The following is a 25,872-nucleotide window of genomic DNA, read 5'->3' as shown; positions in this document are numbered from 1 at the left end:
GAATCTGAGATGCTTTTGGAAATTGTCGTATTTTGAGAAGGAACATGGTGTGACTCAGTAAGATGGTTCAAGATTACTTCCAAGTAGATCAAGGAAAAAGGAGACAGGAGGCATTCCACTGCTTGATGAAAGAAAAGTCATTTTCCCCAAATGTGGTTATTGAAAGAATTCATTTTTTTACTTTTTTTAAAACCATTTTTAAAACTGAAGTGATAAAGAACCCTCCTGCCAATGCAGGAGACACGGGTTAGGTCCCTGGGTCAGGAAGATCCCCTGGAGAAGGAAATGGCAACCCACTCCATTATTCTTGCCTGGAGAATCCCATGGACAGAGAAACCTGTCAGGCTACAGTCCGTGGTGTCGCAAAGAGTCGGACATAACTAAGCATGCAAGTGAATAGCGATAGTTAATTTACAATGTTGTGTTAGTTTCAGATGTACAGCAAAGTGACTCAATTACATATATAAATACACACACATATATGTGTATATATTTGTATATACATATGTTTTTTTCAGGCTCCTTTTCATTATAGGTTATTAAATGCTAACAACCATAAAAGGAGAAATCGACAGTAACACCATAATAGTAGGGGACTGTAGCACACCACTTATAGGTTATTATTGAATGAATTAATTTGAAAAACAATTCATGTCCTGTTTGTCATGAAAGCCATAAGCTTCTCATTACCATCTCCACTTGGCAAAGTTGGCCATCCCCATGGAGTCCAACAAGCTGCCTTTCAGCCTTGCCTTCTGAAATGCTGAGTTCCAAACAACAGGTGCACATCCTGGCCTTTGCTCACTGACTCTCTGCCCTGGAGCCCCAGTGTCTGTGTCCGCCCTTGGGACCTGGCATGTACAGTTCCCTGGGAGGAATATTCTCAGTGCTAGAAACACAGAGGACAGTGATGAAAGTGAAGGCAACAGCCACGTCAACAAGATGGAGTGGATGCTTTTCAAAAAATGAACATAAAATCTAGTTATTTCCAGGCTAGGAGCAAGAAGGGGGAATAGAATCTCACAATCACCCCCCCCCCCCACCTACATAGCTGTGTGGCTAGGTGGATGAAGGTTATTAAAGTCAAGGCAATGACCAGGTAGACTTCCATCACTTGCTTCTTTAAATTATTGTCTCTCCCCTTCCTCTCTCAATCCTGCTCTCATCCACCCACTTGGATCTTTTTTTTTGGCAGTATTTAAGGAAAAATAACAAAAAGATAAAGAACTGGAATTTACATAGCACCTTTCTTCCAAGATACGAAAAGCAGTTCCCCCATCTATAATTTGTGCTCACAACAATCCTCTGAACAAGCCTATTATTATGATTATTACCGTTATGATTATTATTATTATTTCCATTTGCAGTCACATCATTTGCTGCTGAGACTTTTGGCGACTGCCTCAGTTTTTGAACAATCTAGTGCCCCTCAGCGTATGTATAAAAAAGGTTTTCACTGCCACCTCCCATTTGGTGATTGTGCCACGTATTCCATGACAATCCCTGGACCTCTGTTTAATTTTTTTGCTTAAAAAATATATTAAATTCCTGTATCGAGCGAGCACTACAGGACTGTTGAGCAGAAGATGAAGTCAGCGCTGATAGAGCAGAATCAAACATAAATGTCTTGAGAACTAAGAGGGAAATGGAAAGCAGCTGTCAAGGCTAATTGACTTGAATTGCATAAGAATATGATTTTTTCTTCAGGAATTAACTCAGGATATGAACTAGGCTTTCTAACAGCTTCAACTCAGCATATGACACTACCTGTCTCTTTCTAGTCTCTTTTAGGCTACAAATGTGTATGGGCTTCAAACTGTTTAATGTTTTTAAAGTGTTTCCAGCTTACTGAATTCCTCTGGTCATGTCACATGACCCTTGACAGCAGTGCCTCCATGGCAATGACCCTGAGATGGCATAAGCCACTGATAAATGGTCTCTGTTAATTGGCCCAGCAATCTGTTCCTTCCATGGCCCACACCCTGAGTTATTTTTAACATGGAGAGATTTCATTTGGCAGACCAGACAGTGAGTCTTTCTTCTTGTCTTACTCATATTCTTTGTCCCATTAAACTCTCATTCTTTTCCACATGACACCTGTCATACAGTTAGATGGAGGATGTATCAATCAGTCATCAATTGCTTCATAACAAATAACCACAAGATTTCAGGGGCTAATAACAACAAACATGTCTCTTTTATTGTGGTAAAATACATATAACATAGAATTTGCCATGTTCACCACTTTTAAGTGTACGATTCAGAGGCATTCATTACTCTCACAATGTTTTGTAACTTATTTCCAAAACTCTCATCACCCCAAATAGAAACTCTGGACCCACCGAGCAAGAACTCACCATTCCTCCCTTTTCAGTCCCTGGTCAGCTCAGTGTACTTTCTTTGTGCATGAATCTGCCTATCCCAGATATTTCATCTAAGTGGAATCATCCAGTATTTGTCCTTTCGTGGCTAAAAATAAGCATTTCTTTCTCACACATCTGGCAACTGGTTGAAGTGGCTCCATTGATCTTGGCTGGGCCTTCCTGGAAGAGGCAGGCTTGGTGCAAGTCTGCATCACAAGTCTGTCATCCTCTTTGGACCAGAGTGTGGTGTGCTAATGGTTGTGGAAAGCATGAATAAGCAAGCAGGAACACGCAAGGCCTTTGGAAGTGGAGGCTGTGACCTGGGATCTGCATTCTGGTCAGTCTGTACCTCTTCTTTACCAAAGCCGGGCCTTGGCCAAGCCCAAACTCTAGGGTCAGGGACTTCATTAAAAGTGCTATAACCTTTCTGTGCCTCATTTTCTTATCAGTAAAATGAAGATAATAATATTACCTAGCTCCTAGGCTGTCGTCATTATTACTGAATTGCTCTACAATTGCAGTATAAAATTGCGAGTAATATTATTGTCATTGTTAAAATATAAAGAATAGAAAAGCAACAAAATCCAATAAACCTTTGTTCTTTTTGCTTTTCATTGAGGAAAAGAATTTTAAATTAGTAGAGTATGCTAGACACCTTCGTGGAAACTCAAAATGGGATTTAGATTTGCAGGCTAAGAAGGTTTATTGGAATTCGTGAAGCAATAGCAGTCATTTTATCCATTGGTTTTCCTACTGCTTTTAGCAATAGGACCCTTTTTTCAATGGAACTCTAACCCACAGTCTCAATGCATAAATCAGTGGAGGATTTCCAGTTGAAGAAACACAGGGGTATACAGGGCTCTTTCCACTGACATGTGTCCGTGTCTGAGAAGGGTTGCATGGAGCACAATTTGGAAACTACTGATTTAGTCCAAGTTCCCTGCTCCTACAGATGTAAGATGTTTATTGATGTATATATTGATGGACTGCAGCTTGTTCCAGGAGCCAGCAGAATAGAAAGCGCTTGATCACACACTTAGAAGAGTAGAAGAAATAAGGTAAAGGAAAGCTATCAGAATAGAATTTAAGATATACGAATATCATGAGCTCTGGAAAGCATGATGTAGCCCCATAAAACCAGGTCTCGGCCTGAACTCATGCATACCCTATGACTTGGCAGTTCCACTCCTAGAAATATACCAAACAATAATGCCTACATATATTCACCAAAAGACATACACAAGACTGTGAGTAGCAACACTATTCTTTGTGACCTCCAATTGAAAATCACTCAAATATCCCTCAATGGTAAAATGGATAAGGAAATTATGATACATTCAAACAGTGGCACAGAACGACTTGGATGTATCTTAAACACAACTCAGTGTGAAAGAAGAAAGGGAAATCGTTTATGCTCTGTGATTATATTAAGATAAGTTCCCACTGGGGATCAAACTATTCTGTTGTGTCCGGTGCCAGGATAACTACTATCCTGGGGGCGGGGGTGGAGGTACATCTGATGTATGTAGCCTTGGATTTCTCAATCTCAGCACTACTGACACTTTGGGCAGAAATTTCTTTGTTGTAGCTGGCTGGCTGTGCAGTGTCGGATGTTAACAGCATCCCTGGTGTCTGTCCACTAGATGCCAATAGCAGCCACCCTCATCGTGGCAACCATAAATGTCTCTCAACACTGCCAAATGCCCTCCTGCCATATCCCAAATGCCGCTCCTCTGCTAGATACTCAGTACTTACTGAGGGAATGAATGAGGCGAGAACCATTTAGTAACATGTAGATGTGTAAAGTTATTTTTATCACAAGAGATCCTGCTGCCCTTTTTCAATCTTAAGTGCAAGTACCAGTTTCATCCATTAGTTTAAGATTCTTCAAAGGTCAAAGATAATATTCATTCAGAAAAAAAAAAAGAAATGAATTAATTGAACAAAAAATTTAGGTCAAACCAAAACCAAATATTATTATGCAAATAAAACTTTGTTAGTAGTAGCAGTTTACAAAGTCAGAGTGCCTAACCTGAAATTTTACTGCAAAGGTTTAAAAAATGCAATTTAAGAAAAGGACTTGAAATGAGACAATTTCATTAGAATGTTAATTTTTATAATCACTGCATCATTTATATGGATTTTAACCCAATAGCCTAATATTCTTTGAAAGAAAAGCACAGCTTAAGCCTTAAATGCAGTCTGTCAGATGTGAATTGGACTGTTCAAAGAATTCTGGTCTCTCCCTAGGTTTATATTCAAGTCATTGATTGTATGTAAGCTATTAATTCTAAACCTAAAATTATAATGTGCTTTAATCCTTTCTCTAGCAAGTTCAAATACATACCCCACAAGGTAACACCAATTGTGCCTTCAAAATTCTTTTTTGTAGTGAAGCATTTTTAGTCCAAGACTCTGATTGGATCTTTTCCTCTCCCCTGAGTTTATAGTTCTTTTCCCCACTACCCCAATCTCCAAAAGCCTATAGTTAATGTTACAATTGTGCTAGCCCCACGTCCAACAATTAGAGCAACCTTTTCCACATTGCCACATATGTTTGTATGACAGATTTTTTTTTTTTTAAGTATCCATTCTAGATATCCTGTGGAGTCATTAGATTGGACACTTAACCTTCCTTGATAAGAGAGCCATGTTCAATTTCAAATCCCTTTGACTCCTTCGGCTGTTTAAAAAAAAAAAGTTTGCAGACTCTTTATGGACAGATGATGTTTCAGTTTTCTATCACCACCCAACAAATGAAATAGCTTAAGAAAATAGTTTCTTATCTCATGATGCTGTGGGTTCACAGGGCTCATTCACATGGTTCTCACTGCTGTCACTCATGTGGCTTCAGTTCAGTGACAGCTGGAGCAGGAGCAGGTTAAAGACTTGTTTGGACTGGATATCCAAGGTGGCTCTTTCACACCTGTGCTGTCACGTGCACTTAGGCAGCCGACACCACTCTGTCTGATCAGGCCAGTTTCCCTGTCCCCGCGCTGCTTCTCCACAGGCGAACCACATGGTGATCACAGGGTTGCAGAACCCTGACAGCTGGCTTCTCACAGAGTGAACGTTCCAAGATACCCATGTGGACACTGCAGGGCTTCTGGGATTCTTCTAATCAAGGTCTGGAAGTCATGCAGTGTGACTTCCATAATACTCTATTTGTCAAAAGTAAGTCACAGAACTAGTCCAGATTCAGTGGGAGAAGACTACACAAAGTTATGTGAGTCCCCAAAAGTGTGGTTCATTGAGGACCGTCTTTGGAGCCTCCGTACAGATGGGAAAAGATAAACAGTATGATTATACAGTTGTTCAGGGTGAACCCTTTAACATAGTACTTAATAAGAATCTTTCCTTAAATTCTCTTCACTGTTGCTTTGGCTGCCAAACTTGTTCTCACTTCAGATCTGTTGTTTAGTCACTAAGTCATGTCCACCTCTTTTACGACCCTATGTACTGTAAGCCCACCAGACTCCTCTGTCCATGGGATTTCTCAGACAAGAGTACTGGAGTGGGTTGCCATTTCCTTCTCCAGGGGCTCTTTCCGACCCAGCGATTGCACCCGAGTCTCCTGCATTGGCAGCCAGATTCTTTATCAGTGAGCCACCAGTGGAGCCCCTCAGATCTGTTAGTATTTGCTTAGTATAGTTCGGTACTCTGATATTGAGTGTATATATTGGGTTGGCCAAAAAGTTCACTTGGATTTTTCCATTACATCTTATGGAAAAACCCGAGAGAAGTTTTTGGCCAACCCAATATGTTTATGATTATTATGTCTTCTTAATGAATTGATCCTGTTTATCATTAGAGTGATCTTTTTGGTTACCTCTTTCGCCTTACAACCTATTTTGTCTGATATGAGTATATTACTTTGCTCTGTTTTGGTTTCTGTTTACATGGGATATCATTTTCCGTTCCTTTACTTTGAGTCTGTATGCATCCTTAAAGCTGAAGTTCATCTCTTGCAGGCAGCGTATGGTTGTGTCAGCAATATCACCCCTCATTCAAGGAGAAAATGGTAGTGAGAGAGACTGTAGAATTGGTAGAAGGCAAGCCGGTGCTCCTGGACAAGTGAATTCTATGATCATCCCCTCTGTCTTTGCTGTCCTGATAACTATGGTGGCTTCATTATGCCTGTTTCCTTTCTCTACATCCCTTGAACCTTAGTAATAAAATGACAAATAATCCGGTTCCTCCTCTTTGCAGTTATCGAAGTAAAGCCAATGTGCAGCAGCAGTTTGGAGAGTGTTGATGTTTCATGAAGTCCATGATAGATCACACTTAATGTGTTGACCCTGTTTGCATGCTTGATTGTTAGCTGTTTCCACCCTCTCTAGCTAATGGCTTCGGTACCTGTTAGGAACTGATACAGTGGATAATTGCAGTCTCTGTTGAGAACGGTAGAAAGGTCAACTGAATGAAGCATTAAACATCCATTTCAAGTAGTCATGTGGTGACTTTTCTAAAAAGGAGGGACAATGTTATTTCCTCCTGCTTTGCCAGCAACTGACTTTATATTATGACTAGTCATCAGAAATCTCTGTTTTTTTCATATCTCCAGGTTCAGGCAAGAGGAGAAAATACTGGGTTAGCCATAAAGTTTGTTCAGATTTTTCCATAAGATGGTACAGATTAACCCGAACAAACTTTTCAGCCAACACCTAGGATTGTGATGTTCTTCTGAGAAAAGCATCATTGGAGAAATACTGTTTATCTGTTCTTCTTTCCATAAAGAGTGACTATCCACCAACAGAGAGTTTAAGGGCTGAGATGCACTAGCTAGCTGAAAAGGATATTTTTCTATCTTCTTTGAAGAACTCTGAAGTTCAACAAGAAGAAAGACTTATCTGTACTTAGAAGTGAGAGTTCAAACACCGTTTCACTCTGCCCTACCACCTTTCTTTCCAAATAAAAATACTGCCTGTCAGTCTTTTGAATTATGTTAAGATGTGATTTTACAGTTCACATAATCTTTCAAATATCTCCCTAAATTACGTCTTTATTTTGCCTTTTAAAAGCCTAACTTTTCAGCCTTCATGAATTGATTCCTGACTTCTACTGGAGAAGTTGAAAATCATATTGTTCACTTGTTCACTTGTTTTTTTGTTAAAAAAAAAAAAAAAGCAAGACTCCTCCTGAATTTTGACATGGAATATATTCTTTATATTTTAGTTTGTTTTGCTTTTGCTTTGTTTTATTCTGTTTTCCCAATCTCTGAGAAAATCTCATTGCTCTTCACACATAAATTCGTGTTGATCTCTGAATTAGTTAAGGAAATCTGTTTATTCGGTCTATGAGGGAAATATACAATAGTGCATGCCAATGTGATTATATACTGCAATATCAAGATCATGTAAATATCAAGTGGGAAAGTCAAAGAAAGGTGTCAAGATATTCTGCTCTAAGAGAAATCAAACAAAAACTTTAGCTTCATTGTTGAAAGGGATTTTAATATCGAAAACCTCATTAGAATCTGAGATTCTTTGCTTGCTGCAACAGAATCCCATCCAATGAAATTTTTAAAAAACTTTTAGTTGGAGGATAGCTGCTTTATATCCAATACAATTTTAAAATGGGCTGTGATGCCAAAGAATGACCTGCAACCACTGACATTGAGTGTCCCAAACGTGTTTCAAGGGATTGTCCGTCAAAAAAATCTAAGAAAAGACTTGTTAAAAGAATGAAAAGAGAGGAATAAAGCATAAATTTTATAAGAGTGGTTTTGGGTAGATTAGACTATATTTTCCTATGCAGGTCAGCACTGTGATATAGGGATTAAAGTGATGTTTTTCACAAATTCAATCATTTAAAAAAAATATTGGCACTCAAATTTGAGATTAATCTTTAAGAGTAGAAAATTCACTTGGCATTCAGTATGAAATTGTACTTCTCTAAATGTGCTCCTAACTGGATTTGTTTCAAGTCCCTAGCTGTTTTAAGCCTTCATAAAAAGAAGTTATCTGATTACTTGAATGAGCCATTTTTCATTCCAAATTCTAATTTGTCTGTTGTGGCTATTTTTAAACGGCTTTGATCTTCTTTATTTTCTCCTAGGATCTTAGGGTTAGGAATTCTAAGGAATTCAAAACATTATGGAGTTCTTGTCTGGCAGATTATAATTAAATAATAATAGGTGAGAGAAAACAGACTAAAAACACATCCCTAGTTCTAGTGGTAAATAACATATTGGAATATTTTATTTCAATTGAGACAGCATCATTTACTCATTAAATGGTAAAATTAAAATCAATATAGGTTATGTTTCAGATGAGTAACAGGGAATTACTATAGACACAGAATTTAGATGCTGTAAACATAATAGACATATTTTGGAAAATGGTTTCCATTTTCAAATTAATAATGTATACTGAGCAGTGCTTCTTTCTGACATTCTTGACAGGAAAATATTCTGTGTAAGGTGAAGTCATACATGGACACTACCTTTGAGACACTTACAGATTAATTGGTTGTGAATCTTTCTTTGTTGGTGTTGCAGACAGAATCTTAGATGGCCCTATGGATGATCCCTGCCTCTCAATGTTCATAATTTTGTGTATTTCCCTCTCTTTTAATATGGGTGGGACCTGTGATTTGCTTCTTGCCAAAAAAATATGGCAAAGGTGATGGAATGTCACATCTGTGATTATGTTACATAAAATTATACCTTCCATCTTGCCAAAGGATTCTGTCTCCTTTTCCGTTGCTGATTTGATGAAGCATGTTGCCATGTTGAGGAGGCCCATGTAACAAGAACCTAAGGGTGACTTCTAGCCAACTGCCAGCAGGAACTGAGGCCCTTGGTCCAACAATCCCAAAAGAAACTATTTAATCCTGCCAAAAACCATAAAAAGTCTACTTGGAATTGGATCTTTCCCAATGGAGGTTTCAGATGAGACCTTAGCCCTGGGCAGCACTTGATGGCAGTCTCATCAGAGAACTTGGATAAGATGACCAAGTTAATTCATATTCATATGTCTGACTCATAGAAACTGTAAGATAATAAATGTGTGTTGTTTTCAGCTGCTAAGTTTATGATAAGTTATTATGCAGCACAAAATGAAGCTGGCTTCTGTGATAGGACAGAATACTGATCCACATCACGATGCCCAGATCCTGTGGCTCTGCAGAAGTGATTCAGTTAAGGATGGAGAAGTTTTTCCTGGATTATCCAGGTGGACCCAATGTAATGACAAAGGCCCTTATGGGTGAACAAATAAGGCAGGAGACTCAGGGAGAAATTGGAAGATGCTACATTGATGTTTTTGAAAATGGAGAAAGGGGCCACGAACCAAAGAATATAGGAAGCCTCCAGAATCTGAAAAAGGTTCCAGAATGAATGCAGCCCTATTAACACCTTGATTATAGCCTAGTGAGGCCCATTTCAGACTTTTGACCTCCAGACTTGTAAGATAACCAATTTGTGCTGTTTTAAGCCACTAATTTATTACAGCAGCAATAGGAAGCTAATGCAGTCTATGCTTATTTTGTTAGCATCTAACATGAATAATGAGTCGTTCCCCAGGGGTTTGTCTGCTCCTAACAGACTGTACTGGAGCTGTGAATATTTTCTTCCTTTTCTGGAAATGAACAAATTACAAATACAGTGCCAGTGAGCATTGCTCTAGGGAAAATGAGCATCTTTTCCACAGCCTCATGGGCCCATTCATTCTCCCCCACCCCTACCACATCAGACCCCTTATTCTTGCACTTACCATTTTATTGTTTCTCCTTCCGATTTTAAGCACTCACTGTCTTAGTTAAGGACTGTTTGGATTCAAATAATCTGATCTATTCAAGTCAGTTTTAAATAAAGTAAAGTTGGGGGTAAATGTAACAGTTAGGTCTCAGGATAAAATCGTAAAGCAACTGTTTTTTCCCCTCTTTGCCTGTTCAGAACAGCTCTCTAGGGCCAGGTCTTCATTCAAATCTCAGGCGGGTCCACAAATATATTAAGCAGGTTCATAAAATTTCTCCAGTCATTTGAACACTTATAATCACAACATCTCTTATTCTGTCATCAAAATTTTCATTTGTCACATGATAGTCAAAACTGCCAATGCCACAAAATTTCTCCCTTGCCCCTATTTCCAACCTGGGAAGCCTGCACTATGTTAAGGGGCATTCCCCAAGATTCTTCTCCAGCTTTGGCCCCTTCCACATTGAAATGAGGCCAGGACAGTGATGTAGAAAACAGGAAATTCTCACTGTTTTGACACTAAGGTAATCCAGTATTGGCTTCCTCTATCCATGGAAGATCATGACGGTTGACTTATGGGTACCTGTGCAGATTTCTAGACGATTTCTCTGTTGGGTTGTTCCAACTGCAGGTCCCTTGAATCAGATAGTGCCCAGTGACTGGCTGTGGCCAACACTCCATCTTTCCAGTAAGGTCCTCTTGCCCTGAAGGAAGCTCAGTTGAGCAATGCCTTTATTAAATGACCCAGAGCACCATATCTACCGTGTCTTCCAGATATCATCACAGGAATTGCACACTTGGAGCCTGTCTCTGTGGAAGGGTAGTAATTTTTCAAATGTAGCCTCTGCTGTTTGGCCACGTGCTGCTTCCACTGGCCTTTTCCTATTACTTCTTTTTCAGTTAAGTCATGATTAGTACCCCAAGATGAAAAAGGGTCCCAAACTCTGGTTTTAATCTCTCCTTTGAAAGTATGTAACACCCTGTTTTGGCACCTAGGGGTGACTGGCATCAGGCCTCAGCTGAACCTGCCTCAATCATTGTGGCATTCTCTAATATATGAACACATGTGGCTTCCATCTTTTTTTCCTTCTAGGATTAGAATCCTAAGGGACCCAAAGCACTATGGAGTTAATTCTTGTCTCACTGCTGCTGCTACCGCTGCTAAGTCGCTTCAGTCGTGTCCAACTCTGTGAGACCCCATAGACGGCAGCCCACCAGGCTCTGCCGTCCCTGGGATTCTCCAGGCAAGAATACTGGAGTGGGCTGCCATTTCCTTCTCCAATGCATGAAAGTGAAAAGTGAAAGTGAAGTCGCTCAGTCGTGTCCAACTCTTCGCGACCCCATGGACTGCAGTCCACCAGGCTCCTCTGCCCTTGGGATTTACCAGGCAAGAGTACTGGAGTGGGGTGCGATTGCCTTCTCCATCTTGTCTGGCAGGTGATAATTAAGTACTTACAGATGAGTGAAACGAAAAATAAAAGCCCATTGCCAGAACTGACGACAGATATCATACTGAGATATTTGACTTCAGTTATTTTATTGATGTAAAATGATGAACAACATTCCAGCCCTCAGGAATGGTGGGAACTAGACCTGCTCAGGGGACCCTGGCATCTGTAACCTTTCCTCTGATTCAGTCATGATTGTGACTCAGCTTCCAGCTCGTTGTCTGTATCTCTTAATTCTGATTCTGGAGAGAGGACATCCAATGGCCTCATTCCAACACTTGGGTCCAATCAGCTGTGCCCCCAGGATACAGTCTGAGCCCATTGCCTACTGCTGAGGGCTCTGGGGACAGCCTTGGGTAGAACAGGCCAAGCAAGACCAACAAGCACACACCACGGCTACCACACTCTAATTCTTCCTGCCACATTGTTCCATGACACCCGGTCCACACATTCACATGCCCACCCTCCTACAGATGGATGCCCACCTTGCCGCCAGTGTTCAGGTCCATGCGTGCCCTGACTGGGAGCGTCCTCACACACTTTCTCTCAAAGGCTAGTGGGAGGATTTCTTTGGGATCTAAACCAGAGCAGAATTGCTTGATCCTAGTGCTGTGAGGCTGAAGTTTGCCTCGGTGTGCCAGACTGCTCCCCAGAACTGCTCCACGAGGCTCCATGGCCCCAGCCATGCGCTGTCATTTGTCTTGTTCACCAACTTCTCATTTGATTACACTGTTGCTCTATTATTCCGTCTAATGGGAACACGGTCTTGCCACTCCAGTTAGTGGGGCTTTCTGTCAACCCTTGGCAACTGGGAATTGATGGGATCAGACAGGCCTCTCCCCACCATCAACATCATCCTAAGTGTTCTGATTCTTCATCCAGTTCTTGAGTTCTAGTCCTTTTTCCTCCCCGTTGATTTTTCTTCTTCCCCACCCCCACTCCCTCCATCAGGGCCCAGCTGCCACCGCTCCTGTGGCAAATCACATGGTCCTCCCCAGGCAATGGGCTTATAGTGAGGGTTTGCAGAGTACTTAACGCTAGAAATGCAATTTGTCGTGACTTCTCCAAAGGAACAGCACTGCAATAGATCCCCGTCTCTTGAATCATTTGGGCAGGACGTCACAAAAGCAGGTAATTAATTACCACCTAAACCATAGAAAAAGTCAGCCCCTCCTCAACAAAATGGCAACTGACCTTTCTCCTACTCAGTGTAAAAAAGGAACAAAGGAAGGAAGAAAAACTACTGTAACCTATAATAAGATTTTTCCTCAAGGGGTCAAGTTATTTGAAAGGTTTGGGTTACTTGGGGGAAATTAAATAAACCATGACATTGTATTACATTGTCCTGCTCTTGGCTACACAGTGTTCCCTACGGTGAACAATATTTCCCAACGAGTGCCCTTCTGAAATGTTTATCGGCTCAAGATCCTAGGCATTGTTACCTTGGCCTTAGAAAGCCACACAGCATGGGAAGTCATATTTGCTGGGATCCTGTTTTTACGTAAGAAACCTACAATGACATTTTTTTTTCCTGATGCTGACACTAAGAAGATAATGATGTTCAGTGAATTGATAGCATTTTTAAAAATCTATCCCCTTCCAGAAAGTTGCATAGACATTTTAAGCAGCTAAAGGAAAGTCGGAAGGGGAGAATCAATTTTGAGAGACTCAGTCGATGCTTTTAAAATCCGACCTTCCTTCAGTGAGTTTTATTTTAGGGCCCTGCTGTTCAGTGTTGCAGATTATATCACCCAATATAAATCGAACTGGAGGCTTTCCACTGGGTAAACATTTGATTCTGGTTTTCTCTGTGGTCTGAAAGCTCACTTCTGAGCCTTTTGAATCTCCGCCCTGGGAGTCCAAGGAACATTCGCCAACATCACACATTCTGTTTCAAAAGAGCACCGTCACCGGTAGAGCCCAGGCTCTGTGCATGTCATAAATACTTTTTTTCCTCTCTCTTACAGAAGCTGCAAAGAGTCGATACTCCTCACTGTTATTCAGCCTTACCCTGTAAGTGTCCTGTGAGTAAAAGTGCCTGTGTGTGTTCTCAGATTTCCAGTCTCCTCCTCCCACTACACTCCAGTGAAAAACAGCAGAGAGAAATAGCATGCGTTCATAGTTCATAGTACCAGTTCCAAAATCTTGATTATATGTATTTTGTACTCTATGATAGAAACCCTTCATTGGAGAGAAAAGAAAGTGATGCATTACCCAAATATCTTGGAAATCAGCTTTTCAGTCCTAGGTGCCTCTCACATCTGGAAATGACATGAAACTCAAGAATTTCCTTGTGATTCTTTTAAGTTTCCAGGTTAAGAATCACAAGTTTAAAGGGAATATCTAATTGTAAAAAGTTAAAGCATGATTATTTTCCTTATCCCCATCTAAATAATTTGGTGGGACTTTAAGGTTGAGAAATAACTGGAATATGCTGATTGCTGATATATTATCCCGGGAAGCAGATGATCAAGGTTGTGGGAGTAATTCCAGTGAGAAATAGTTGTGATCTGAAGTAGAGTAATGATGAGAAGAGGTGGATGGATTTGAAAATATCTTGGACTTATACCTGATGGGTCTTAGTAAATGGTTAGGACAAGTATGAAATTTTTAAAAAGCATAATAATGATATCTTTAAAAAGATATCATTCAAAACAACTATTTACAATAGCTAGGACACGAAAGCAACCTAGATGTCCATCGACAGGTGAGTGGATAAAGAAGCAGTGGTACATATATACAATGGAACATTAATCAGCCATATAAAGGAATGCATTTGAGTCAGTTCTAATGAAGTGGATGAATCTAGAGCCTATTATACAGAGTGAAGTAAGTCAGAAAGAGAAAAACAAATATTATATATTAACACATGTATATGGCATCTAGAAAGATGGTACTGATGAACCTATTTGCAGGGCAGCAATGGAGACTCAGACAGGACAGACTTGTGGACACAGGGTGGGGGGGAAGCAGAGGGTGGGACGAATGTGGAGAGTAGCATGGAACATACACACTACCTATGTAAAATAGATAAGCCAGTGGGAATTTGCTATATAACTTAGGGAGCTCAAACCAGAGCTCTGTGACAACCTAGAGGGGTGAGATGAGGTGGATGGTGGGAGGGAGGCTCAAGAGGGAGGGGACATATGTATACCTATGGTTGATTCAAACTGATGCATGGCAGAAACCAACACAATCTTGTAAAGCAATTATCTTTCAATGAAAAATAAATTAACTTTTAAATATATATATATAATTAATAACAAAGAATAATAATAATTTGGTGCAGATGTTGGACATTTCAGTAGGTTGTCAGAAGGGTGGGGGATGATTCAAATTGTACTGCCTTCAGTTCCCATGATTTTTTTAAAAGCAACTGTATCATGGTGTAATTTGCATATCATAAACTTCATCCATTGTAAGTATATAACTCCATGATCTTTATAAAGTTTATTGAGAGGTATGCAACTGTCACCACTATCCAGTCTGAGAACACGTGTATCACCCCAACAGGATTCCTTATTCCCATTTACAGTGAATCCCTTTTCCTACCCTTAGTCCTGAGCAGCCACTAATTAACAGTTTACTTATTTCTATAGATTTGCCATTGCTTGTGAATTTCACACATGGGCAGTGAACTAAAAAATACCAAGTTCAATTCCTTCAGATTTTTCCCCAAACGTGTACTGTCAGTACCTTGTGTGGCCTGCAGGTGGAACAGCAGAAATTACAACCTGCTTATACTTCTTTTTTTCTTCCCCATAAAGATTTCTACATCAGTTCAAAGGCTCTGGTATTTGCCAGTCTCCATCTTCTGACCATACTCTTCATCTCCCCTGTCATAAAATTTTCTTCATAAGCACTATAGGCTAGGCATTTTAGGCAGGAAAAAATATGTACTCAAGTTTGTAATAAGATCACAAGAAACCAAGTTATGCCATGGAGGAACACTGCTACATATATTAAAAAACAGTTTAATATTGAGTGTTACTTTTAGTGCCAACTGTTTGACACAACTAGACACACACATACACACACACACTTGGATTTGAAATCTATGGAGACAGTAGGATGTAAAAGCACCAGAATTTGAGATCTAGCTCCCAACAGTAAACAGGTGACTTCCACAGCTGCTCCAATCCCAGTTTCCTCATCTGTGTGAGCAGAGGGTCAGATGGCATCCCATCCAAGGGCCTTTCACGTCCACTACCTCTTGACCCAGCAAGTCCTTCCTTAGAAAGTACAGCTCATCTGTCTTCAGATTATTTCATTTAAACCAGTGGTCACTCACACCTACTTCAAATCTATCCACTCTTCATTTCTCTGCAGTGAACAGATGCATTTTGGTAAAGCCCATGTAAATGTCTGTCATATGTAAGTGATTGACCAACCAGAAATTCCTGGTAGAAGTTTAAGGTAACATTGTCTTTCCTGAATTCTCTCTCCCTACTTTATAACCCATTGGCAGTGCAAGATCAGAACTATTTTACTCCAAACCAGGTTAGTTTTCCAATGTGGGATCGCACTTTACCCAGCACAGTAAGTCTAGAGGAGTTTTGCATATAAGTTAAGGGTTTTGTCTTACGGCTTTGCTTGCTGTTTTTGCCTTTTCAGTCTGCATGACTTGTTATTCATATCAATACTCATTACTCTTCGTGAATCATGGAACTTACTTTTAACAGATAATCTGGAATTTTCTGGGAGTTCAGTTGGCCCCTGCTGTTGTGCTATCTTAACATTCAGGAGTGTTGCTTGTTCTTGGGGCCAGCGGTTGCACCTTTCAGAGTCACTCGCTCCTGGCCAGTTATTGTAGATGCATGCTCAACTTTGACTTTCCTCTGACCAACCCTCCTTCCTCCTGAAATGCTCCTCACATACTCCACCTGCCGCCTCCTCAGCCTCACCAAATTCTTCTTACCTTTCAAGTCTCAGTACAGATTCTGCATACTACCTCAGAGTTTCTCAACATCAGCGCTGTTGGGCTGGAGAATTCTCTGTTGGGAGGTGTGTCTAGCAGCAGCCCTGGCCTCTACCCACTGGATGCCAATAGCATGCTGTCCCGAGTGGTCACAGCCAAAAATGCCTCCAGACACTGTCATATATTCCCTGGGGACCAAAATCACCCCTATTTGAGAACCAATGTGTCACCTAAAGCCTTCTCTTTTTGATCCAGTCCAAAATGGCTTTTTCCTCCTCTGAACTGAAAGAATTGAAACCTTAAAGTTGCTTAAATAGATACATCAAATGAAGAGAGGGGTGCAAATGAGAAAAGAGACTGCAGATTTTTACTTTTATTTTTGTGTTTGGATTTTCCTGCAAGCAAATGGCTTTTGAAAAAAAATAAATAGATTTTATGTATTTGCTAAACATTTTCTTGGCAACCAAAATTGACAGAAACGAAGGACCGACTAGACCAAAAGAAAGTCAATTAATTCTACTTTTATTACAAACAAGAGAAATTAGCATTTCAATTTCTTTGCAACTTATCGGTCAGCGTTTTTTATGTTGTATTTCTTCTGCATAATAAGATCCAGTCAAGACAGAGAGCCAGTGTTTACACCTTTTGGCACACTCCACATGTTCCCAGGGCACCCCAACGTGACCCAGCCATAGAAATCATCCTCCAATGAGGCTCAGGTCAATGGAGTCTGGGAGATAAGTCTTCATTTCAGTTCAGTTCAGTTCAGTCGCTCAGTCGTGTCCGACTCTGTGACCCCATGAATCGCAGCATGCCAGGCCTCCCTGTGTCTTAGGATTTCCAAAATTCTTTGATGAGAAATTATTTTAATGGATTTTGCCTTCTTATTTTAAGTATTATGGAGGCCTCGATTGCCACCATTTTTACCTTATTTCTTAGAGAAAAATTGACCAACCAGAAGGAAGAGCAGAAGGAAATACAGAAGCAGAAAAATATGTGCTGGCAATACTTTTCCTCAAAGACAACTAAAGTAAAATTATGGCTTATTTACTTCCAGTCTATCAGTAGTTGATATCATATTGTAAATACATTTTTATTCTGCTTCGTTTACTTAGTATATCAAGCATTTTCCTGTGTCATCAAGGTTTCTATATAAGCATTATATATAGGCTGTAAAACACTACATTGAACCAAGATTTCCTTAACCAGCATCCATCATTAAGCCCACTGTCTCTCATATGTTTCTATTATAAATAAATCTGCTAAGAACATCTTTGTGTATAAATCTTTATCTGTACTTAGTAACATTTCCTCAGGATCAAATTTTAGAAGAGGAATATTTGAGTTACTTGTGGATTTTATTTGTTTTCTTCTGACATACCATCTTATTCCCTTATACTGTTAACCATTTTTAATTCCAAATCTTTCTTGGCTGCTGCTCCCTTCTTTCCTTTCCATAGTTCCCAAGTCTAGAACTTTCAGAGCATCCCAATCCAACATTATCTGAGACAGCAAGTATTTAAACAGTCTCTATAATCGCCCCTCACATAACCCCAGATCATTTGGATTTGGGCTAAGTTACTCTCATTTCTGGCATCCCTATGCTACCATGTTTCACCTTCCCTCTAGGCCAAAGAGCTGAGAGATCTGCTTGTCTGCCTATTACTTCCTGTCTACCTTCCACTGTGTTCCATATGCCTGAGCGAGGCTACACACCTCCTCATGGAAGCTCCTCTGTAGCAGATGCTATCAGACCCAGAACATATCCGCTTGGCATGTGAGCATGCTGGCCCAATTTCCAACTGAAAGCACCAGAGATTCTTCGCCTGTGGGCTCTTTCACCACAGGGCCATGTTCCTGGAGCAGGCCAGAAATGCTCTATGAGCACTCCACTAGGAATTCTCACTCCCAGAAGAGCCGCCACCTCTCATCACTGATTGACAGGAGCTGGTAGATAAATACCCCAGGTCCCTCTCTCTTCAGTCAACTTCGAGGCATGTAGCCTGCCTTGTTTCTCAGACCTTCCCAGCATGGTTCAACTCCAGTTGCTGACAGTGATGCCTGACTAAACAATGAATGCTTTGCTAGCTTCCTCACCCTCACTGTCCCCCTTCCCCTGCTCACCTGCACATGCTTCCTAGGAGCATCTCCCAAATCAGCTACCTTCTTGTGAATTCTGGTCTTAGGGTCTGCTTAGGAGAACTCCAAACTAAGTCACCCAGTGATAACTGTAGGCTAGTAAATCCTCACTATACAAGTAGTACTTTAGAGCTACAGGAATGCAAGTTCAAGACCTTACACTTCAGCTTCAGAAAATTTGTCTTATGTAATTTTGTTTTAAACTAAGTCCTAGTGACTTAGAACATCTAAGAACATCTGAAGAATGTCAGCCATCTATCTTGGCCATCTTTGCAACAGGGAATTTGAAAAGAGGTGCAGGGGTTGATTAGAGGCCTTTTAATTATCAAATTAATTAACAGGAAAATCTGATTATTCTAAATAGTAATTATTTGTCATTTCCACCACAGGATATGAAGTGCTTGGGATCAGCACCTCCTGGTCAGCATGTTGCCAGGAATTAGTTCATCAGGTTTTTGGGTGGTGCACGTTGTATATTTTTTAGTCACAGAGAGACACCTCAGTCAAAACTGAAGTCATGACTAGTTTACATACCTCACGTACCAGAAGTAACTCTAGTAGTCACTGGAAGAAATCATTACTTTATTGATTCAAATTCAATAACCTTCAGACTTGAAGAGCTTATGTTTTTATTGTCAAAAAGTAATTTTTAGAATGTGTATCTATTATATGAAATAGTCACAAATCCAGAACAACAGCAAAAAAATGCAACTTGTGTAGATTCTTGGACTTTTATCCCAAGTCTATTGACTTCAAAATACGTACAATGTAACATTTACCTTGGCTATCTAGTTTCTTTTCTGGTTTTCCTAAATTTCCAGGATTGTCATGAGGGCATGGGGAGCTTTTGGTTGGCCGAAAAGTTCATTCAATATTTTTCATAAGCTGTTACAGAAAACCAAATCAAACTTTTTGGCCAACCCAATAAATTCAGGAATGGATCTCCAAGAGGTAGGCATGCATTAGTTATGGACAGAAGAAACAACCTTCCCGAATCAATATTGTCAAAATGGCTATTCTACCCAAAGCAGTCTATAGATTCAATGCAATCCCTATCAAGCTACCAACGGTATTTTTCACAGAACTAGACCAAAGAATTTCACAATTTGTATGGAAATACAAAAATCCTCGAATAGCCAAAATAATCTTGAGAAAGAAGAATGGAACTGGAGGAATCAACCTGCCTGACTTCAGACTCTACTACAAAGCCACAGTCATCAAGACAGTATGGTACTGGCACAAAGACAGAAATATAGACCAATGGAACAGAATAGAAAGCCCAGAGATAAATCCACGAACCTATGGACACCTTATCTTTGACAAAGGAGGCAAGGATATACAATGGAAAAAAGACAACCTCTTTAACAAGTGGTGCTGGGAAAACTGGTCAACCACTTGTAAAAGAATGAAACTAGAACACTTTCTAACACCATACACAAAAATAAACTCAAAATGGATTAAAGATCTAAATGTAAGACCAGAAACTATAAAACCCCTAGAGGAGAACATAGGCAAAACACTCTCCGACATAAATCACAGCAAGATCCTCTATGACCCACCTCCCAGAATGTTGGAAATAAAAGCAAAACTAAACAAATGGGACCTAATGAAACTTAAAAGCTTTTGCACTACAAAGGAAACTATAAGTAAGGTGAAAAGACAGCCCTCAGATTGGGAGAAAATAATAGCAAATGAAGAAACAGACAAAGGATTAATCTCAAAAATATACAAGCAACTCCTGCAGCTCAATTCCAGAAAAATAAATGACCCAATCAAAAAATGGGCCAAAGAACTAAACAGACATTTCTCCAAAGAAGACATACAGATGGCTAACAAACACATGAAAAGATGCTCAACATCACTCATTATTAGAGAAATGCAAATCAAAACCACAATGAGGTACCATTACACGCCAGTCAGGATGGCTGCTATCCAAAAGTCTACAAGCAATAAATGCTGGAGAGGGTGTGGAGAAAAGGGAACCCTCTTACACTGTTGGTGGGAATGCAAACTAGTACAGCCGCTATGGAAAACAGTGTGGAGATTTCTTAAAAAACTGGAAATAGAACTGCCATATGACCCAGCAATCCCACTGCTGGGCATACACACTGAGGAAACCAGATCTGAAAGAGACACGTGCACCCCAATGTTCATCGCAGCACTGTTTATAATAGCCAGGACATGGAAGCAACCTAGATGCCCATCAGCAGATGAATGGATAAGGAAGCTGTGGTACATATACACCATGGAATGTTACTCAGCCATTAAAAAGAATTCATTTGAACCAGTCCTAATGAGATGGATGAAGCTGGAGCCCATTATACAGAGTGAAGTAAGCCAGAAAGATAAAGAACATTACAGCATACTAACACATATATATGGAATTTAGAAAGGTGATAATGATAACCCTATATGCAAAACAGAAAAAGACACACAGAAATACAGAACAGACTTTTGAACTTTGTGGGAGAATGTGAGGGTGGGATATTTCAAAAGAACAGCATGTATACTATCTATGGTGAAACAGATCACCAGCCCAGGTGGGATGCATGAGACAAGTGCTCCGGCCTGGTGCACTGGGAAGACCCAGAGGAATCGGGTGGAGAGGGAGGTGGGAGGGGGGGGGTCGGGATTGGGAATACATGTAAATCCATGGCTGATTCATATCAATGTATGACAAAACCCACTGGAAAAAAATAATAATAATAATAATAATAAAAAAAAAAAGAAGACAAAAAAAAAAAAAAAGAAACAACCTTCCCCATCTTGACCTATTCTGCTCTATGGGGCCACTTTTAAGGGCAATAACCTTATGTACCTGCGTGGGACCATCACTGCATTCTAAGATTACGCAGCAAATGAGATGCATGGAAAACTACATTCTGTTAAATATACTTTTTATTGAGGCAAGGAATTATATAGAACATTTTAGAAAAATGAGGTAAAATATTACATTTAGAAATTCAGATACATAATGGAATAAACCTCAGCATCTGGCACATGGAGCACATGTGAAATACATCATTTCCAAACAATGCTGGGAAAGTGGGGTGTTCCTGCATTCAAATATCTCATCTAATTAGCAATGTCTGTTCTGGGTAGCTTTATTACAGCCGCTTCACTCGAGCTAAACACATTGTGCCAGTGTAAATATCCCCTGCTTAAAATCATTACTGGAAAATAATGTTTTCCCTTTAGCTAAAAAATGGCATATCAAAAGCAAATGAACTCACTACTGTATGATTTGTTCGTTCATTATGACTAAGCTTGGCCTGTAATTATGGTACCGAAGAGAACACCTCTGTACCAGGACTTCAGCTTTGCAGTAGGACTTTTAAGTCACATTGAGCATGCTCAAAGCTATTCTTTTCAGGAGCAGCCATTCAGAGATTCTTTTGTAGGGCGGCAGGAGTGTTTCACTTCATTTTGTTTTTAAAGGGCAGCCATCTCCTTTAACATCTTGCATAAATGGAGGAATTGAAATTCTGGAGGCCAAACCATCCGTCCATACCACCCTTAAGACACAGGGGAACTTTTGAAATAACAGAATTTTCTCAGCATTAAGGCACACTCCACCCAGAAATACACATACACGTTTTATAATGAGTTTTTCCAACAATGATTTTGTTTTATTGTCACAAAAAAACCACAACATAAAATCTTCCATTTTTGAGTGTACAATTCTGTGGCATCGAGTACATTCACAATCTTGCACACCCATTGCCACTCTAGAATTCCAGGGCATTTTCATCACCCCAGAAGGGAACCCCATAGCCGTTAAACAGTCACTCATCATTCTCCCCACCCTCTCAGCCTCTGGCAACCACTAATCTGCTTTCTGTCTTTATGGATTTTCCCATTCTGGACATTTCATGTAAGTGGAATCAAATCATAAAATATGTGGCATTTTGTTTCTGGTTTCTTTCACTTACCATGATGTTTTCAAGGTTCATCCACGTTGTAGCATGTATCAGAATTTCATTCTTTTTGTAGCTGAATAATATTCCATTGTATGGATGTTGTTTCATTGCTAAGTTGTGTCCGACTCTTTGCAACCCCATGGACTGTGGCCTGCCAGGCTCCTCCGTCCATGGGATTTCCCAGGCAAGATTATTCAGTGGGTTGCCATTTCCTCCTTCAGGGGATCTTCCCAACCCACAAATTGAACTTGTGTCTGCTGCATTGGCAGTAGAATTCTTAGCCCCAGGGAAGCCCACTGTATGGATAGACCACACCTAACTTATCCATTCCAACATATTGTTTTTAAATTGATCTCAAGTATACTTGTATTTGAAAAAGATGGAAATCTTTTTTTTTTTTTTCATTTTACTTGAAATTCAAAATATGGGATACCCTAACTGGCTTTTGTGCTTTAAGATGATTGCAGTACACAGGAGGTTGAGCCTCCATTGATTCTATAGTTAATTACTAGAATTCTTTACACAACATCCTCAATCTCTTAGAACTGTATAGTATGAAGAACATTAGATTGAACCACGTGGTATATCCAGTGTTTGCAATTGTATGATTTTAAAATTGCAATTGTGTGATTCAGGCTAACTATTTACCTCTATATTACGTTCAATAGAGAATGCAGAGTAAACAGATGGTGCTTGCAACATGGTAGACACCTACCATGTCAATTCCCTTCCCCTTGGGCTTCATGAAAACTGTGCAAAGAGGCTACTTTTCAGATGAAGTCCATTTCCCAAGATCACATCCTCTGAGCAGGTTTTCTCATTGTCCTTTGCATTTCTGAGGGAGAAAAACTGAATCTCTCAGCCCCTCTTTCCAATGAAAGACAAAAGGCCTATAAGGTGAGGCAGAACATGAAGTTGACTTTCTATTTTTTTATATTATTTCTTATTTATTTATTTTATTGAAGTATAATCAACTTACAATATTGTATTAATAATTACTGTTGTAAACAAAGTGATTTAGTTGACTTTCAATCCTAAATCAAGGCCTCTTTGCTACCTTGCCCAGTAAGATTACAGGATCACAGGTTACCAACAAGAGGCTGAAGCTCAAGTTTTGGGCTCATAAAGCGTGGCAGCTTTCATGCGTGTGTATGCCCTTTCCTGTTCATATTCCCATATGCCCTTAGTATGAATAACAATGAGATTATCAGTTATTTTAGAACTGTCAGTGGCTCTTCTCCACCATGTTAAAATAGATTATTAATGATCAACTTGTTATAAACTGAACATGAGATTTCCCACCCCCTCACCTTCTACTGATACTGTTATAGCCACACTTTCCGGGAAACAAACTCACTCAGAAGGACAATGCAGATAGTGGAGTGCAGTTTATTACACCGGCGGGCCCAAGGCAGAGTCTCCTCTTAGCCAAGGACCCCGACCAGCATTTGTGAAAATCTTTATACCCCATGTGTACGTGTCCAAACCCACCACCCCAAATTCTTTGAAACTTATATAAACAAAGGAAGGGTAAATACAACTACAATAACCCCATAATTCACGTGTTATGTGTTCAAACAGTTAATAATCAGTAAGCCTGTGTTCATGTTCCAACCAGTTAACAATCGATAAGCCTGTGATTACATCCCGATAGATGCGGAAAAAATTTATGACCTGTCCGGAGGCAAGGGTGATTACGGTATGTTTCCTCTTAGGCAATGAGTAACCTGGATGTGATCTTCAAGGTTCCCCTGCCCAGAGGGATCTTATCCTTCCATTGTCATTCCCATAGGCGCTAAGCACAGAGCTCAGAGTCCACTGGAGAGGTGGCCTTGCACGACCAGCAGGGACAGGCCTCAGATGGAGTCAAGGCCCTATGAATTCCTTCTTCAATACATTGTACTCAAAGCTCTGTATTGAAGGCAGGATTTATGTACTTCCACAACTGTCATTTTAAAGGATCCTTGGAAACATGCTCTGGAAGAACATGGAACATGCTGTTTATAGTTCTGGTCTGGTAGCTAAATCAAACTTATTACTTGATGAGCATGACAGGGTTTTGATTGCATCCATCATTCATATTTAGTCCTTGAATTGGGCATGTACCAAACCCTTTTGAGCAAAAATGTTAAATATCTAGGAAGATAAAGATAGAAAACAACTCCTACCAGGTTGGCCTTATGTTACCAATAATCAGATCAACTATTTTCTTTCTTTTTTCTAGTCTCCCAAATCAGCATTTATTAGCGCTGCAAAAAAGGCAAGATTAAAGTCCAATCCAGTCAAAGTACGGTTCTCCGAGGAGGTCATCATCAATGGCCAAGTGTCGGTGAGTTGAAAGTCACCTACTGGTGACTCACAGAGAGCCAGTTGCCCCACTGGAATGATCAGCTCACAATCGGTTGTTGGCTTTCACCGGGTATCCAATCTCAAGATTGTAAAGGGCTTGAGAGATCACCAGGTTGTGCCTGCTGTGTTCCTCCTTCTTCGTTTTTTTTAAAAAAGATCTATTTATTTTATTGTATTCTTTATTTTGTGTTTTGACTGTGCTGGGTCTTTGCTGCAGCACATGGGCTTTCTCTAGTTGAGGTGTGAGGGCTCCTCACTGTGGTGGCTTCTTGAGTTGCGGAGCGTGAGCTGTAGGCCAGAGGGCTTCAGGAGTCGCAGACCGTGGACTCGGTAGTTGTGGCCCCCGGGCTTAATTGCTCCTCCTCGGCATGCAGAATCTTCCTGAACCAAGATTGAACCCGTGTCCTCTGTGTTGCAAGGCGGATTCCTTTGTTTGTTTTTTTTTTAATTGTGTAAGGTGGATTCTTAACCATTGGACCACCAGGGAAGCCCCGGCTGTGTTCCCTCTTGCAAACCCAGAATACATAGTAGTCCATTATTTCCTTGAATGTTTCTAGGGTTAGGGACCTCACTACTTTGCAACGGAATTCATTTGATTTGAGATCTCTGACCTTGCCGCCTGTTGAGTAGACTATGCCCCTTTGAAACTTTCACATACTTCTCCCCATTCTGCCAACTAAGCATTCTTCCATGTGACAGCCCTTTTTATAGTCTGAGAAGGGTTTCCTCTAATTCTTATCCAAAATAAAATGTCTCTCTTCTTTCAAATAATCAAAATGGAAAGAAGTTAAAATGATGGAAAAGTCTTCTGTATTCAACCAGGACTGAGGAAATACTGCTCAGACCTCCATCAGTAAGTCTTGATAGAAATCATGACTACTCAGGCACATAATTGATCTTCAAAATGAATAATGCAACTATCAATAGGATGCTTATTTTCAGTTTTTTCCCCAAAAATAAAGCCTAGTGTTTTTAGTTTTTAGAAAGCTACCCTCCAGGGCACTCTTTTTTTTTTGGACCTTTGAAGTGCCAGCAT

At 40.1% G+C, this 25,872-nt stretch overlaps 1 protein-coding gene across 5 annotated transcripts in view; it reads left to right on the top strand.

Moving 5' to 3' along the window:
• The window catches only part of FRMPD4 (FERM and PDZ domain containing 4), a 529,221-nt gene that overhangs the window by 463,930 nt on the left and 39,419 nt on the right, over positions 1 to 25,872 (top strand). For all 5 annotated transcript variants that reach the window (XM_043896590.1, XM_043896589.1, XM_043896588.1 and 2 more), the window contains 2 exons: positions 13,478 to 13,523; positions 24,712 to 24,816. In XM_043896590.1, the coding sequence (XP_043752525.1) occupies positions 13,478 to 13,523; positions 24,712 to 24,816 (151 nt within the window). The remainder of the gene's footprint in view (positions 1 to 13,477; positions 13,524 to 24,711; positions 24,817 to 25,872) is intronic.

This window comes from Cervus elaphus, chromosome X (assembly GCF_910594005.1).
Source record: "Cervus elaphus chromosome X, mCerEla1.1, whole genome shotgun sequence".
NCBI lineage: Eukaryota > Metazoa > Chordata > Mammalia > Artiodactyla > Cervidae > Cervus > Cervus elaphus.
This window is presented reverse-complemented; position numbering and strand designations above follow the sequence as displayed.